Source organism: Carassius auratus, unplaced genomic scaffold, assembly GCF_003368295.1.
Source record: "Carassius auratus strain Wakin unplaced genomic scaffold, ASM336829v1 scaf_tig00215416, whole genome shotgun sequence".
Taxonomy (NCBI): Eukaryota; Metazoa; Chordata; class Actinopteri; order Cypriniformes; family Cyprinidae; genus Carassius; species Carassius auratus.
The window spans coordinates 1,418,291-1,436,926 of NW_020528079.1; the positions used below are offsets into that span (position 1 = coordinate 1,418,291).

General features: G+C 35.9%; 1 protein-coding gene across 1 annotated transcript; it reads right to left on the reverse strand.

Moving 5' to 3' along the window:
• Window positions 1–1,566: 1,566 nt before the first annotated feature.
• LOC113094777 (biglycan-like) lies at window positions 1,567–17,931 on the reverse strand. The gene is made up of 8 exons (XM_026260442.1): window positions 17,693–17,931; window positions 9,847–10,124; window positions 6,910–7,022; window positions 5,876–6,089; window positions 5,638–5,748; window positions 5,317–5,410; window positions 3,637–3,775; window positions 1,567–3,559 (listed from the first exon to the last, which is right to left on the reverse strand). Exons 2-8 carry the CDS (start codon window positions 10,091–10,093, stop codon window positions 3,362–3,364), a joined length of 1,116 nt encoding a protein of 371 aa, XP_026116227.1. The 5' UTR covers window positions 10,094–10,124; window positions 17,693–17,931; the 3' UTR covers window positions 1,567–3,361.
• Between the last annotated feature and the right edge of the window lie 705 nt (window positions 17,932–18,636).

Here is an 18,636-nt window from a genome sequence, read left to right on the forward strand (position 1 = left end):
AAATTATTTTATTTAATATAAATATCTTCTTAGTATCTTCCAATATTATTATTAGTAGTAGTAGTAATAGTAGTAGCAGCTGAAAAAAATGCACAAAAATAATTCTTGACTTTGTTACCTATTCAACAGACTATCTTTTAGATAACAAATTATTTAAATTAATAAAGAGATCTGGGTACCAAAATAATAATCTGGACTTTGAATAAATAAGCACTAGGCTACTTTCAGTGTCATGTTGGACACACACACACACAAAAACAAAAATTTAAATGTATGTATTCTAATGGTCAAGTGTGGCTGCAGATCAAACATGTTTTCCTGATCTGCTCTTGGTATTAAACAATTTAATAACACAATAAATGGACAAAAGTATTCATCACCATCAGGGATCTTAATGACATCACATTCTAAACACCCACCACCTACAACAGTTTCTACTCTCCTGGGAAGGCTTTCCATAAGATTTTGGAGTGTTCCTGTGGGAATTTTTGACCACTCATCAAGTAATACATTTGTGAGATCAGATACAGATGTTGTACTTCGAAGACCTGACTCACAATCTCCGTTCAGTACATCCCAAAGATGTCCCGTTGGTTCCACACCAAACATATCCAACAGTCTTTATGGACCTTGCTGTGTGCACTGGGGCACAGTCATGCTGGAATAGAAAAGGGCTTTTCCCACAAAAGTTGGAAGCATAGCATTGTCCAAAATGATTTGGTATGTTACAGCATTTCCCTTTACTGGAAATAAAGGACCTAGTCCAACCCCATAAAATTACCCTCCTCCACCAACCTAGCCCAACCCCATAACATTAACCCTCCTCCACCAAACTTTACATTAAGCACAGTGCGGTCAGGCAGGTAACTTTCTCCTGGCATCTACAAAACATAGCCTCGCCCATCAGACTACCAAACAGAGAGATGTGATTCTCACGAACAGGTTTCCTCTGCTCCAGACTCTACAGACATGTGCTTTTCATCACTCCATCCAATGCTTGCCATTATACTTGGTGATGTGAGGCTTGTGTGTAGCTGCTCAGACATGGAAATCCATTCCATGAAGCGCCTGCCACACAGTTTTTTTTTGTGTTGATGATAATGCCAGGGGAAGTTTGGAACTGTGACTTCATGTGGTCTTCTGCTTTGTAACTGAGTTGCTTCTATACTTCCAGTTTCCAATAATACCACCAACAGTTGGCCATGGAATATCTAAAAGGAATGAAATTTCATGAACTGTTTTTTTTTTTAAATTGAATGAACTGACTTACTGCAATTTATTTTGACAAATGTTTGTAAATGCAGCCTTCTTGGCTAGTTCTTTGTTTTTATACATGTGGCAGTGGGTCTGATTGAAACACCTGAATTCTGTAATTATGAGGTGTTCCCAATATACCTTTGTCCATATAGTGTATATTCAGTAACTTAATCATATAAGTACTCAGATACATAAATACATCTCCCACAAGGTTTAAATAATTTTATGTTTTATTTTAATTTATAAAATCTGGAATTTCTCTGACATGGTTTGCAACAAAGTAGAATGAACCAGTGACATTGTGCTTGATAATGCAATCAATCAATATTTGGCTTTATTGAGAAAGGAGGACCCATTCTTGTTTAACAAGAAGAGCACTGGAAATGTTCACTAAACTCATCAAACTCGTGTTAACTCAAGTTGTATTAGTCACAGCTTTCAAACCATGATGGTACGTCACTTCTGCTCCTGAAGTCAAGCTGAAAGATATTTTATTGAAACATGCAGTAGAGTGTAGACTAAATGCATGCAGAGTCACTGCCAAAGAAAACATGAGAAAAACAACACGGTACAAAGAAGAGATTTGGAATTCATAGAGAAACTGTGCAAAACAACATAACATTACAATCCTTTTCTGAATCAGCCTCAATCCCAAAAGTGCTGGGTAAGAACATGAGGCATTTGGCTTACTGAAACTCGACAACATAATTATACTGTGTCTGTGTAAGGTTCCTCCATTGCCCTAAACAACAACAAGACCCCTGAAGGACGCAAGGCGAAAAAGGTGAAAAAAGAAAGCAAACATTTTTACAAACAACACAGATACACTTATTATAAGCACCATGAATTTAACATCTAAATTCAACCTTCCCATTTTCAACATCCAATCCAAACTTCACTATTAATAATAAAACATAAACTAATATAAAATAATAACAATATAAAAGTACATATCAATAATACTATTATAAAAGTGTCAAGCAAACAGAGCCCTTAAAAAGTGAACTGATAATGGTAAGAATTTACTGTAAAACACTTACAAAACGATGACCATTATTATGGTTTTATAAATAGAGCCAATTGTAAGAGATCAAATTCCACAAATTTATTTTTGAATTTTTTATTACTTATTTTTATTGCTCCCTTCTTTTCTCTTTCAGGTCTGTTCATATCAACTATATGATCACTATAAAGATAACAATAACTATATAAGCATCCACACTGACAGACAATAATGTTCTGTTTATTAAAGGAACACTACACTTTTTTTGAAAATATGCTCATTTTCCAACTCTGGGTGAGTTAAACAGTTGAGTTTTACTGTTTTTGGATCCATTCAGCCGATCTCCGGGTCTTACAGTAGCACTTTTAGCTTAGCTTAGCATTGATCATTAATTCTGATAAAACCATTAGCATCTCGCCAAAAAAATGACCAAAGAGTTTCTGAATTGTTCCTATTCAAAACTTATCTCTTCTCCAGTTACATCGTGTACTAAGATCGACTGAAAATTTTTCTAGGCTGATATGGATAGGAACTATACTCTCATTCCGGCATAATAATCAAGGGACTTTGCTGGCTTAACATTGGTGCAGCAGGCACAGTGATATTACACAGCACCTGAAAATAGTGCCCAGCTAGTTTTTGTAGTTGCAGAGTTGCTGGGGATTATTTTCAGGTGTTGTGTAATATCACTCTACTCAACTGTTTAAAAAATGTGCCTTTTTTTTTTTTTAAAGTGGAGTGTTCCTTTAAAAGCATTCTGCAGTTTCGTTGTCTGCCCCTTTAAACGCTTAATCTCTTTATAATGTTGATTTTGATTAACTGTCATCAATCCGTTACAGCTGTGGTTTGGATTGTACTATTTTTTTCAATTTTATTATTTAAATTTCATTTAATTTTTAAAACGATATCTTTATCATTATTGTTGGCATCATTGGTGTGAACTTTCGACATCATTAACAAATACATCCAAAGATACATAGTAAGAATGATTTGCAAACATTGTTTGTTAACACCATTTTGGCCCACTCTCTCCGAGTTTTTCTGTTCTGTTTCAATTCCAGCATTGGTATTTGTCCACAAATCTCTCTTTTCATCCATTCTCTATTTCTTATAGTTTCCGAAATGAATGGCCAATCGGTCACCAACGCAGCGAAAGGTGGCGGGCTGCACCTCCCAGTAGTTAACCGGGTTGCCATAGAGGCTAATGCCATTATAGAAGCTCCTCTTCATGCCGAAACCTCGAGGGCAGAAGTCATTAACATCCACTCGACTTATGTTGTTGGAATGAAGGTAGACCACCTGGAATAGAAGCCAAAATCAATGATTGTGCTTGTGTGAATGGGACACTTTTTGTTCATCAGGTTGATTTCTCGCACCTGCAGGTACTTCATGTCTGGCAGACCCATGGGGATGCGGTTCAGCCGGTTGTTTTCCAGATGCAGCTCCCTGAGATTAGGTACATATGATAGGCTGCCGTTCTCAATCATCCGGATGTGGTTGAAACCCAGGCCCAATCTGGCAAACAATGAATAAGCAATAGACAATAGATGGGCTGCACACATTGTGACAGACATCTAGTGAGGTGGAAACACAATAGACTGGAAACACTGTGAACAGGCAATGGGTCAACTGCAGCCCTGCAGGACAAGCTGCACTATATGCGGGATTTTTCAGGAAAAATAGGTTTTCATGAGTTTTTAGTCCAATATCAGGGTTATTTTAGGTCTTTTGAATTTCAGTTTAATTTAAGTTTGATTTAATGATGCATAATTAATTTTTGTTTAGTTTTATTTAAATTCCTTGATGTTTTCATCCCATATAACTTTAAAATTGTGTACAAAATGAAATAATAATTAAACAAAGAAATAATAAATAACACCAACTAAATTATATATATATATATATATATATATATATATATATATATATATATATATATATAATTTAGTTGGTGTTATTTATTATTTATAATCAAATTTATATTAAAACTGCTCCAGTACTTGCTGACAATGAAATGTGCCATTGTGGGTACACTTAGTAGTGAATTTGTAACTGCATCTCTAGGGCATCTATGATACATCACTGTTAGATGGGCCATGTGGGAGAACACCAGTCACTGAATTTGCAAAAATTAGCATATTCATGGCCTATAATCTTTTAGATATAGTTACAGATTTAGTTTAAGGTCAATTGGATTGACCACATGAGAATTATTTGTTTTGTGTTGTCTTTGCATTGTTTCATGGCTTAACTTGACTGCTGAACGCTGGTTTATTATTGTGATTTCAGACAAATCATCATATAATAGTGATAGGTTGTGTACGTTGTGTTAAATAAGACAGTCCCACTCTCTTTAGTTTCTAGTACTTGATCCGAGTTCATTTTTTTAAATTCAAGACATAAACCAATTGAGTTAAATTAATGTCTTGTTATCTTAACGTTATGCTGTTACTTACACTATACATCAAGTTGTGGCCTAATTGGATTTGACTGTACTCTGAAAAATGTGTCCAAATATCAAGGTATGTCAAATTCGAGTGCATCATCAAATTCAAGTCAACACAAGTGCATCCAAATTCATTTATCACTGCAGTCCGAGTACCAGACCATTCTAGAATAAAAAATAAAACATTTTTTTTTTTGTCTGTAGTATTATCAGTTTTTATTTTGTTATAATGCACACTTATGGTTTCAATTTAGAATTTTGCAAACATGGTTTTCTTATTTTATTAAAAAAATGTGTTTCCTTGCAAGCTTTTGTTAGCACAATAGTTTTAGTTAACAACACTTCTGAGATTACTCCAGTTAAACTGCCAATCGTAATTTTTGTGAAATTTAAAGGATAATACTTGACTTTTCAGGAGCCTAAGATGGCAAACATAGAGTCTATAATCACTTGTCTCTACAAACTGAACTACACTTCTGTAGCAAGCATTTAGCCCCCGACCCCCTACACATTATTAAAATGTCATACACCAGGTGGCGCTGTTGCTTTATTAGAAAGCCCACAGGAAAATGTGGTGTGTTGAGTGCAGAAGGGTCATGAGTGGCTTCACCTGTACAGGTGTTTATAGCGGCTCAGGTCCTCCAGTTCGATAGCTTGGATCTGGTTATTGTCCAAGTGGAGCTCATGAAGACTGCCAGGAAGGTCTGGGAAGAGAGGAACATTCCTCATTATATAATTGGAAATAGCACCACACCTTAAAATTCATGCAAATTGTGATTTATGACCAAGGATATTATTAAAACTCATTCAAGTGAGAAACTGCACAGAGTAACTGTATTATGCAAATGTTCTTTTTTCAAAATAAATAAAATCCTATCATTTGACAAGAGTTCACACTTGAATGACTTTTATGAATATTATAAAGAATCACCTTTTGGTATTCCAGTGAGTTTGGACTCAGAGATGCGCAGGTAGTTGAGTTTCAGGCCTTTAAAAGCGCCAGGCTCAAAGCCGCTGTTCTGAATAGGGTTTCCGCCCATCTCTATAAGAAGCATTCAACATCAGACAGAATATCCCATCACAAAAACCAGCAGGCTCCATCTAAAAAAGGAAATGGTTTGGTCAGACTGTAACCTCTATACCACATAATGGCAAGCGCGCATACAAACCAATGCAGTTCATGCTGCCCAGACCAGAGAACGTTCCTTCTGCAACCTTCTTAATATGGTTGTCATGAATGCGCAGCTCCATCAGGGATGGGGGAAGGTTCTTGGGCATCACTGTCAGGAGGTTACGGGAAAAATAAAGCTTTTTTAAGCGTAGGAGGGGTGCGAAGGCTCGCGGGTGGACATTGGAGATCTTGTTGTTGACCAGTGACAGAGCCTGGTGGGACACAGAAAGACTTTAGCATTTGGTTCATGGAAAGTCATGCAGACATGATTAATAACAGTTTGACCATGAGCATTAAATATGTACACAAAATCAAATGACTTATAAATGATGCTATAATTTGTTTTAGTTTTTCAGTCCATGCCAAATATTGTGTTTGGTGAGAGAGGCTGAGTAAATATTAGGGATACATATTGGGGATAATATGAGCTCTAAGAAGGGAACTAAAACATTCAGTTTGGCACCGGCGTGTGTTTCCCAAAACTACAGGGGCATTCTCCTTCAGAGACTTGAACTGTTTGACACAGAGTGCCAAACTTAAAGTAATGTGTGCAGCGAACGACAGACCAATTTTTCACGAGCTAGCCAAAACATGCTTGTCTTGTTGTTTCTATGTTAAATATATATATTAAAAATCTTACATATTAAAGTGTACATTTTCAATCTTAATGTACATCTAAAGTTACAGCATTAAAGTAAATAGTGACATATTTAGCTAATATGTAGCTTTATTGGTTGCATCAGCCAACGGCGAATAAAAAAAAAAAAAAAATCAAGCTTTGAGACTGGCACACATCAGTGAACAGCACCAGAAACCATCCAGACCATCCAGAAATGTCCAATATTATAAACCTTTCAATTTGAATTGAAATGAATTAGTGTTTTGAGGAACACCAATAAGCCAAAATGTTCTTGCCTCATTCAGCCTCATCTATCTTCATTTTTCTCACTTGTTATTAATGATGAGTAGAATTTATAGTTTGACCTTCACCCTCTCTAGTTCTCATTTCTTTGATCAGTATCAGTGTCTTACATAGAGGTCTGTGAGTCCTTTGAAGTCATTCTCCTTCAGTTCTGTGATGCGGTTGTTCTGTAGGTCCAGGAGTTTGGTGTCTCTGGGAATTTCCTTGGGCACTGCAGTCAAACCTAAACATGAAGACAAAATGTTTACAGCTAATTTAAAGCTTGTAGGGTATAGAGTATACAGATCTGTGTACAAATGTCTGAACAGAGAGACCATTAGCCTGCCATCTGGTCTGGATTTCCCCATGACATGGCTTCTTATTCAACATCACAATGACAGAATTACATAGTGAACACAATTGAAAATCTTAACAATTACAGCATGTCTTTGATAAGATGTTTAGTTCGAAATAAATCAGTTATTGTGGCCTGCTGTGTGCTTATTGGGCATTTTGAATCCAGTGTCAGGTTTTGCAATAGTGTATCTTTATTTTAGAGTAACCTGAGGATGTTCTGCCACCACTTTAAACATGCACTTTAAAAAACATTTAGGTTCTTTAGCCACATATGGACCACATCACAAAACTCCAGCAGAACCGCACCAAAGCACAAATCCAGCATTGTGTCTGTTTTAGCAGTGAAGTGTCCAAGATTCTAAATCAGGCCAATGATTCATGATGATTTCCAGCAGAGCCCAATAATTTATACTAGGCTGGGTTCAACCTTGCAGCCATTTATAATGTTCTTGAGAACCACAACTTCCAAGCCGTCTAGCTTCAAGTAGGACCGTAAAGTAAAATCAATGCGTTATTAAGCATATCAAAGAAATACATTGATGTGTGGCCTGCAGGCAGTTACCACAGAAAATCATTCTGACTTGTTTTTTATTAGTAAAAAAACATCTTCTGGGTGTTTCTGTTATTTTATGTTAGCGAATAATATTAAGAATACAAGAATTAGTACTAGAACAATCAGGCACTGAACAGAGCGCCCATTAACAGTCTGATTAACCTACAGAACTGCTTTTACGTCCAAGGGGGGTAAAATATTGCACAATAATATCAGAATCATAAAATATTATTTGAAACCTTCCTTTCTAATAATTGTACACATTTATTAGGTTTTTGTAAAAAAAAAAAAAAAAAAAATCCCATAGAATATCTTGAGTTCAAGCCATTATAAGCCAAGATACTAAGAGGTCGAACTGAAGATATTTCTTGTTTTCCTTTTTAAAATATCATCTTCCAAGCCATCTGCCCACCTGCCACTCAAACCAACAAGCGCTCAGTGACCAGCCGACCGCTGACAAACACAGTGCCAAACCCCAGAGCCCAGCACATCACAGCCCCCCAACCACAGCTCTGCACACATATACAAGGTCAAGGTCAAAGTTTATTTATATAGCACCATAAAACAACGCAACTGCTGACCAACATTCACACCCCCTAAGAGGAACATATTTTATCAGGAAGGCACATAACCACCTAAATTTATACATAATTATATACATCTGTTTTGAATAAACATCACCATCAATTAAATTACAGCCTACATGGCAGAATAACTTCCAGATACGAAAGAAAATAAAAGAGTGCAGTAGATGGATCAATGTATTACAAGCAAACCTTCATCACAGTGGGAGGAAGCATAGAAAAAAAATGCCTAAAGCGAGGGCTGTATTTTTCGATTTTTATATCAAATCCACAAGCATAAACAAAGATGCAATGACATTTGCGAAAAACAAAAACACTTGCAAAGACCAAAACATATGGCTTAAAGCATTCCTGCACATATGCAAACACAGTCAGACATGCACAAAATAAAAAGGAATGCATATAATCAAAATAATAAGCTACAAATCCCTAAGTTCCTGTTGCTTATGTCAGTTCAACGGCTGTAAATGTTCTATGAGGATCATAACTTGGGCAAACTTGGCTGGAGAAAGAAAGAGCTTGTGTATCCGTAAGTATGACTATAAGGTTACAGCGGAGCTTCAATGGGTGCCGTTAGTGCCATGAAGAAAAAAAAAATCACAAAAGACTTCATCCAATTTCTGGAGCCTGCACCTAAAAAGGCAAGCTCTGCCATCTGATTTATGGGTGCACACATGTCCACCGTTTCTGTATGTAGATTTGTAAACTGAGTGATCACTGAAAAGCACAACTTTCACTTGAATGACAACAAGTTCCTACAAAGTGGGCGTTTAACCAATCAGTTCAGTTAAGAGTAAAGTTTCCTCTTTGTTTGTAGGTCTGTTATCCCCTATCTGTGGAAAAAGAACAAAGGAGCATCTAGAATAAATCACAATGAAATTAAGTGTTCCCTGTCAAAACCCAAATTTTTTTAGGTCCAAATTGTCACTTTTGTGGATGTACTGTTTACAAGACATAACCCCAGACTATTTCCGACCTTCTGAAATGAACAAATGCTCATCAAAGACTTCTAAGTCTTCATCAGTTCATTTTCTCCCTCTCACATTCCCTGTCTATCTCTCTCAGACTGTCTACCTGTAAAACATCCCAGGTGTGTGCCATAAAAACAACACAGGACCACTCCTACAGTTCAATGGAAAATCACAGGCATTTTTCACTTTCCCATTCGGGCCTCAGTTTTCTTAGAGACTGAACTACAACCAACAGACATGTTCAGAAACAACGGATTTTGCCTGTTTGTATGTGGGCTGACAAACAGTCTCTATAAGATGCTGTGATTTATATACCAAGAACAGCAAGAACAATATTACATTATATATTAGACAAGAAATTACTGTAACACTGACTATATTAGTGTCCACGCCAACAGAATATACCCTTCCTTTTATTATAAGCCTGTTCTGTTTTTTTATATTATCTGCCTCTTTAAATATTCGAGCTGGATTCTGATTGGCTATCAATGTTTTTATCATTCATCAGCTGGAAAAATCATTCTGGAAGTGATTCAAAAAATGTAATTTCATTGTGTCATTAGATAGATAGATAGATAGATAGATAGATAGATAGATACTCACTTAGGTCTGAGCACTGCACCACATTGAGCTGACAATGGCAACCAAAGGGGCATGAGAACACATCTGGTGGCAGCTCCTCTACAGCTGAACCCTCTTCATCTCTCATCATCACCGTTGTCCCATCTCCCACTTCTCCATCCAAAGCAAAGTCCCAGAATCCTCTCTGCTCAAAGGGCAGAGCCAGTGAGGGAGCAGTCAGGCTGCAGATACTGAGCAGCAGAAGCAGGCGAGAGCGGCAGGAGAACATTGCAGAGAGACAGAGACTTCCACACACGGACCTGCACCATGAGGAGACAAAAAGAGATTAATGGTTGTTTATTTCATTTGACACAGCTGTTTTTATACGTAACTGTGTGTATCCTGTACTGTGTGGATACATTTTTGTCAACACTGAGCCTTTACTTTCATTTGGAGTTGAATGTGTTAATGTGTTAATTACACAAGGGACAATGTGTAGTTACTTAAGACTCTATGTCTTCTCTTCAAGTTCAGCCCGCAACCCATTTCCTTAGCTCTGTTTATAATAATTAAGACAATAATACATTTCACAAAGTACATCAAAGGAACAGGGTGGAACTAGGGTGTTATTTGGGGTTTGGGATGATATTGTAACATTGCCATCTGAATATGAATGCATCATTCAGCATTCCCTGAGAAACACTAAAAGCTTTGACATAGACATTACTAAAAAGTACTAAGAGTATACTATTATTTAAAAGTGCATAAATAAGTTTGTGTGATGTTAAAAACATCTGAATGAGAACAACATTTTAGTTTATATTTTGGTATCATCTGCTGACATTTAAAAAAAAAATAGCAAAGGGTAACCAAAGAGACAAGCAGTGAGTCTGTGTCTGTAGGACAGGTCTGGTCAGACGGAGTGTGGTGGTGGAAAACTCAAACTGGCCTTCTTAAAACATATCTTAAAACAAGCCATTCATTAGACAGGAAGGAGGTAGGAGGGGATATTTCTGACAGTGTCTGTGAGTCTGTGACTAAAAAGGCGGAGAGCCACTCATGATGTCATTTCTCAATGTCTTCCAGCTGTGTCCTGTGATGTCACCAGACATTTTGGGGCTAAGATGTGGTTAAGGATCCAGGGTCCGCAGAACCAACCAGAGGACCACGCTGATCCCTTAAACATGGGGCTGTAACCTAAACCGCAAACCATATTCAGTTACATGCCCCCCACCTGTCAGTTTCTGACTTAACCTTGGCCAGTGTGTTAAACCTGATCAAACCGAGATCTAAAATTAAAGCCAACACCTGTTTGAAACCCAAATCAGCACCCTAAACCCAACCTGCATCCTGAACTATAACCCTGAATCATAACACCTCACACTGAAGCTCAAGCAAAATAACATTACAATTATCCTTTAAATCCAACCAGCTGGGGGAAAAAATCAGTAAATCTCCCTGCCATCATAGATGATTGTCTTCACAAATGAGTCACAACACTTTAAATCCATAGTATTCCCTATATATGCTGGGAAGAGGAACCAGATGTCAGAAGATGACGTGTCCCAAGAGAGAAACTCAGTGTCTTCCCATCACAATTTACTGCCACATTCAAATATGCTCACTCAAGTTTCCTGAACTTTGTATTTTGTGTTTGTCTTCGGAAATACTAATAGATAAAACTAAGACACTAAGATTATAACATAATTAAATATAATATATGGATATCAATAAAATATGTGTTTTTTTTATTTCCTGTGCATCAAAGAAGACCTCCAATGAACACATTTTTTTGTTTATTTCTAAGTTAGATAATATAACATTTGTCATTCAAAGATGAACAATGAATTGAGAATGAAACACCTCTAAGTCAAAGAACTAGCCTCAGTTCCTATTTATGCATGGCAAACTCACAGTAAAGACTCCTATGAAGCTTGGAGAGGGATCCCACACAAATGTTGTTCATTTTTAATTGTGTCCATTGAGTCCTTTACGTCTCCCATTCCACACAGCATCTGTGACTGTGTCATTATCGGAGTAATGAGCATGGATGCTTTAGCGGTTCCCCTTGGCTCCTCAATCATCTTCTGTGAACATTCACACTGCTGTCTAGGTTCTTACGATCATTGAAATGACTACAAACAGACATTTACATTAAACATTTGGCATGGTGCCTGACAGTTCCCAGAGCTGACCATATGTTGCTCATCCAAACATTTCCTAAATATCAGTTCATCCAAGGTATGCATTAAAGTATCCAAAGGAATCCCATTCTTTATCCTGACATGCCAACATATGTGTTCCTCTCATATCGTCTGACCATCTTTCACTTTAAAGTCAAACACATGGAAATTAACATCCGTTTTTCATGCCTCTGACCTGGAATAAAAGCATAGAGGGAAGAAAATGTACCCATTTGTAAAAATAGTGGCTAAATTATACCACCCACCCAAAAAAGGTCTGGTTTGGACTGGCCAGAGGAATGCAAGGAGAGGGCTGAGGCACAGTCACACACAAGTCCTTGCATTCTGCTCTTCAGGGAAAAGTTTGATAACTATATGTGTTAACTATATGTGTTATTGACCACAAGCACCATAACACAAGTATATAGTAAGTATATGTGCTGTTTTTATGGGATACACTCAGCACTTCCAAGCAGAAATGTTTTCATTAGAAGCTGCTCAACAAAACGAGGTGTCTTGAGTGGGATCTCAATAGTTATGTTCGCACATCAGCAGAATACAGTTGAATGTGCTGTTTGGAGAGCTAAATACAATTCTGCATGGCTCCATACTGCAAATAAAATGGTCACAAATGTGTCAGAAAGTGTCTTAGAATCATTACGGTAGTTGGGAAAGCTTTGTCTGTTTCATCTTGTTAAAATGTGTGCCAGTGTTTCATGAGAGCCACATGAGCACAGCATAAGCCATCCCAGCCAACAAAAATACATTATAAGAATGTTTCACTAATGTTCCTATTAAGTTATAAATAAGTTATCTCTAAATGTTTTGTTTTTTTTTTACTTTCAGAACATCCAGATTTTTTATATTATTATTATTATTTATCTTGGTTTAGCAAATGTTAATAAAGCATTCCATCATATCATACATTATTTACAGCAAACATTGTGGCAACAGTACTTTTGAATGTTTTCTGACTATTCTGAAACAAGTGGTAACATTTAAAAAATGTTAGACGAACATGAAACTTTTTTGTTTTTTAGAAAAAAAAAAGATTCCATGAACTATGTATAAATGATATTATTATGCTAAGGTTTTGAGAACCTTAATAAAGACCAGACAGAACTAACATTTAATGCCCCTGGTAGAATATTTGTTCACAGCTTTAAGAGAAACTTGAGAATATTACCTGTTAGCTGGGGTAATGATTCATGAACAAATGGCTCTTAAACGGACAGTTCACCCAAAAATGAAAATGACCCCATTATTTACTGGCCCTCAAGCCATCCTAGGTGTATATGACTTTCTTCTTTCAGACAAATACACTCAGAGTTATATAAAAAAATGCCCTGGCTCTTCCAAGCTTTATATTTTATTTTTTTGGGATTCATAAAATATTTGGCTTGAGGGTGAGTAAATCATGGGGTAATTTTCATTTTTTGGTGAACTATCCACAACAGCCTCAAACTCACTGGAGAGTGAGTCATATATCCATTCAGTCATTGATTAATTCAGAGTCATTACTGATTTAACTGACCTCCTCACTGAAGTGTCATTTTTTGGAAATGTCTGATTCAAAATGAAACAAACCTGTTAGTAAATATACTTGTGAATCCCAAATCCCAAAGCCAATAAGCAAATCCACACACATCATGATGCCTTGGAAAAAAACATTCAAACATTAGCTGAAACAAGGATAATCATTTCCCACGGCCTTAGCCAAATACATCAGTGGACAATCCAAAGTTCACAGCACTTATCACTCCAGTCTAAAGACACAGTCCTCTCCAGAACGGTGACTTGAGGAATGGTATGGCCTAGACAAAACAACCACTTCTGCTGCTAATTACACAGCACATACTCCTCTATGTGGAATGCAGACAGCTATTTCTATCACTCAAAATGTGACAGAAATTAAGAGAGAGAGCAGCTGCTGATGGCAAAACCAAGGTGGTGGTTCTGTATTAAGATGATTTATGTCTGCATAAGCTGTTTTCTGCTGGTCCAGTTGGACCAGAAGTACAGATTTTTACTTGCATTAACACATTTTCTCTGGCCCCACCACAGTTTAACAATAAAAAAAAACCTAAAACAAAATGCACACTACTGGTCAAAAGTTTGGGGTTTTCATTCATTCAAAAAAAAATAAAAATAATAATAATAATAAAAAAAAAATCAATAAATATAAATATAAATAATATATATATATATTATTATATATGTATATATATATATATATATATATATATATATATATATATATATATATATATATATATATATATATATATATATATATATATATATATATATATTGAAATTAAATATTGTTTTCTGTTTGAATATATTTTAAACTGTAATTTATTCCTTTAGTGTCACTTGATCCTTCAGGAATCATTCTAATGTGCTGTCTTGGTGCTCAAGAAACATTTCTTATTATCAATGCTGAAAACAGTTAATATTGCATAATATTATTACAATATAAGCTTTTTTTCTTAATTCTTTGAAAAATTATAAAGTTTAAAAGAACAGCATTTGAAATAGACATATTTTGTAACATTATAAATGTTTTTACTGTCACTTTTGATCAATTAATTGCATCCATGTTGAAAAACGTGGTAATTTCTTTATAAAAAAACACTGACCCAAAACTTTTTAATGGTAATGTATAATAGTAGTTTATGACTAATTTCTTTATATTTTGTTTTCCTTCTGTGACAAATAAGAAAAAATAAAAACAATACTCTTTAACATTTAGATCTTGGGCATCAATACATGTATTTTCTCTTCATTAAAACAATTCATTTCTGTCTAAATCTCCACCTAGTCTGGTGTTTCTGAAAAAGATAGACTAAATTAACTAAATGTCAGATTTTAATAATAGAGTGCACAGCAGACTTCTCCCCAGAAATGACAGAGACTGAGCAGAGCCCACACAGAAAGCTCTCTGAACACTGCAGCATGTTTCCCATGATTACTGTAATAACAATAATAAAACACAACAATAACACATTAGCCAAGAAGGGAATTTCCCTGCATACTGAAAGGCGTGTGTTTGTGTATGATTTGTTTGTCTTTAAGATTCGTCTAAAGAGTTAAGCCTGAACTAAAAGCCAAGGCTATGGCATGTCTGCCATTGAGTTTTAGTGAGTTGAAATGCATAAATAAGACACGAGATTAAACATTTGAGGCAACATTCAAGAAAACATCAGAAGAGTTCAGAAAAAGAGTGCTCCATTAGTATCAACTCCTGATTTCCTCACAGGATGTTTTGTTCAAAAGCAAACAGTACAGAGGGTTATTTTTTATTTATAAATAGGCAGTTATCATTAGAAATGTTTTGACTGTGGCTTTGATAAATCTATAACGGATACTAAATTCATTAGAGCTTAGAAAGGGTAGTGCCATGAACAATTTTCGACAGGAATGCAAATGAGGCTGTGAGGGACAGAAGTACAGTGTGTTCACTGGCTTGTACTGTTGTTGAAAAACATATCAACTGTTCAGCTGACAAAATGTCTTTCTGAAAAAAAAAACACCCTTTCAGTGGACAAAACTCTGTAGCACTTTAGTTTCTATTCCTCATAGTCTTGTTTTCATCTGTTTAAAATTCAATATGGCGTCTAACCTTATTAAGGTCTATTACAGGGTTATTCAAATCTTGACCTGGAGGGCCAATGCGGTGCAGAGTTTGGCTCCAACCCTAGTCAAACACACCTGAGTATGCTAATCAATGGTTTGGGGATCATTAGAAAATCACAGGCAGGTGACTTTGATCAGGGCTGGAGCCAAACTGCACCGCATTGGCCCTCCAGGGCAAGATTTCAATAACCCTGGTCTATTATCATAATCAATTACAATCCTTTTTTTTTCAATCAGTTTTTTAGTTTTTTTTGTGTACAGTCCATTTTTTCATGTTATGGTCAATAATGAACACATAATAAATTGAATGTCTACAAATGCGCACTGATAACACTCATAGCAGAATATATGGTACTTGTGGTGCATTTCGTCTGTATTCGGAAATAGGGAAATTTGGAGTTTCAGGTATGGGAACTTTTAACTGGAACGTCGGAACTGAAATATGGGAAAAACCCTGACTTTGGAATCCAAAATGGCTGCTCAGTGCATTAACAGTAGGTGAAAGAGTAATATTGTTTATTAGCACATCTCTTTGTCTATGTTTCAATAAACTCACACAGTACTAAACAACTTCTATCTGTGGACATGATACTTCAGCATTATCTGTGAAAAATATGTGTACTTATTAACTCGTATTGCTTACAATGTCCATCTTGGTTTTCTGACTTGTGTACTGGAATGCAGTCAACTCAGTGTGATATTATTCCCAGCTCTGACTTCTGAGCTAAATGGCACTTCTCTAACAGACAAACCAATTTTTTTGTTTTTACTGCACTAACCGTGGGAGCCAGTGAACTCATGTGTCCTCTGTGAATCTGTTGTTGATTACATTAGTTAGAAAGAAGAATTTCTTTCAAAACAACAGCTTTGACACATGAAATGTGGTATGATTGAGAGTCCAGTGACATGCGTTCAATGTTCAACAGTCAATAAAATTCTGACATTAGTAATCAAATGAAGACTTCCTATGGATGTGTTCTCACAAATGAAGTCAATCATCTAAATTCAGCAGTTTTGCCTCTTGCATGCACAAATAGACAACTTACTTCTCTCTCTCTCTCCTGATGAACCATTTGGTGGTTCGGGACTCTATGCGCTTGGCAGGAATTAACTGCTGGCTTGACTGTAATTTGTTAACTTCAGTCCCTAAAAAAGCTTCTGCCTGGCAATGTCTATTACCACCCTGCATGGATGTGGCGACTGGCACAACAAAAAGTGAAGGCAGACTTGATCAACAGAGCTGGTTCTTAAATTGTGAGTTATATTGAGTGTGAAGCAGTATTAAAAAAAGGATATTGGTCATTTCCAGTCTTATATATAGGAAAGATAGATTGAATAAGACAAAGTGAGGGTATATGAAATGGAAAAAGACAGAGATGCCCTGTAATTTGTGCTTTGAAACATGTGAAAAATAATTTAAACAATCAAATCAAACTTGTGAATAAATCATAAAACCTCATTGCGAATCAAATAGAAAATTACAGGATTTTTATTATTATTTTATTATTATAAAAGCACCTATTTTAATGTGGCAGTGCAATCATGCAGGAAGAAACGTTGTTAAATATTGTTTTCATACAGACTATATTTCATACAGAGAGAGAGAGAGAGAGAGAGAGAGAGAGAGATGTATTAATTCTTGTTTTCTTACATTTTGCACATTTGTTTATAAACTAAAACAAACTCTTTAATGGATTTAAACTGAACTCATTTACCACCCAAACACCAGGACGTCATTTAACGCACCAATAACTCATTCACCATATCAGTGCATATGAATAAACAGAGAGCAACAAGTTTGCACATGCATAAATCTTAACTGAGAATGTTTCACAAGCCTTTGCTTTCGTGAATTTTAATGTTCATTAAAGCTTAAGTAGTTCCGAAACTTTACGTATAAAGACGTGCATTACGCAAATAACCAAAAGCTTGTAAGTAGCTAGTCAAATGAAAATGACAGCACAAAACAAACCCCCAAAAATAAAAATAAAAAAATAATTAAATAATAATAATAATAATAATAATAATAATAATAATAATAATGATGATGATGATGAACCACTTACCTTAATTTGGCTGCAATATTTCCACAGCTCCTGCGCCCGTATTTACCTTGTGTTTTGTGTTTGTTATTTGGGCTTTAAATTAAATATATTTTTTGTTCGGCGTGACTTGGTCTTAGTTTTAACGATCTTAACTAAGCGTGGGTCATCAAGCCTGTATCTGTCAGAGAGGCGGAGAGCTGGACTGGTTTACAGGCGGAGGAAGAGGCGCACAGGCGCGCGGGTTTGGGGGAGTTGAACAGTGCAAAAACTTCAGCCAACCGGCCGCTCTCATTCACTGACTACTTACTGCACAACCCAATAATGAAACGACTTCTGACACGCTTACAGTTCCATGATTTAATGATTTTTTTTACACGTATTTAAGTGCAATCAAGCTAATGAAGCGGTTTCTCAAAACGTTGATATCAAATCCCTGCACTAATGCCGTGGTAACCATCAAGTTTCCGCCAAAATACCATTTGCTAGTTTTTGTAAACACAATAAATTAACGTTGCTACATGTGTACTTTCAGATACTTTTAATTAAGATTTTATTTAGCTTCCAAATGGGACACTGAAAAATATTGTATATCAGTTCAGTTATTTTATTTTGTTATTTGCACTATTGTACATGTGTACATTTAACAAAAAAATAAAACTCCTTAATAATTTTAATACAACAATCACTGGAACTTTTATTAATTGATCAAGTAATGATGTTTTGCAGGCACAGATAATTATCAGTGTGATGGGTTTAACTCTCAGGAATGTTATATCCAAAGGTGCCTGGAATTCATTCAAGATCAAATTAATCATAAGGTGTGTTGATGTCAATTTTGCTTGTCAAAACCTATTTCAGAAGTTGGGAGCAAGAGCCTGCCACTTTCAACAAGCTGATGGAGGGAGAAAAGGTATCATCTTATATAAATGTCAAAATGTCAAAAAGTCAAACTTATATTTTTCGGT

What these genes read in the sequence shown, in the direction of transcription:
- LOC113094777 (XM_026260442.1), bottom strand. Translation starts at nt 10,093, where the DNA reads ATGTTCTCCTGCCGCTCTCGCCTGCTTCTGCTGCTCAGTATCTGCAGC. An exon ending in ACTCACTGGAATACCAAAAG is followed by an intron (nt 5,411 to 5,637) that starts GTGATTCTTTAT and finishes CTCTCTTCCCAG; the next exon opens with ACCTTCCTGGCAGTCTTCAT. An exon ending in CGCTATAAACACCTGTACAG is followed by an intron (nt 3,776 to 5,316) that starts GTGAAGCCACTC and finishes ATTGTTTGCCAG; the next exon opens with ATTGGGCCTGGGTTTCAACC.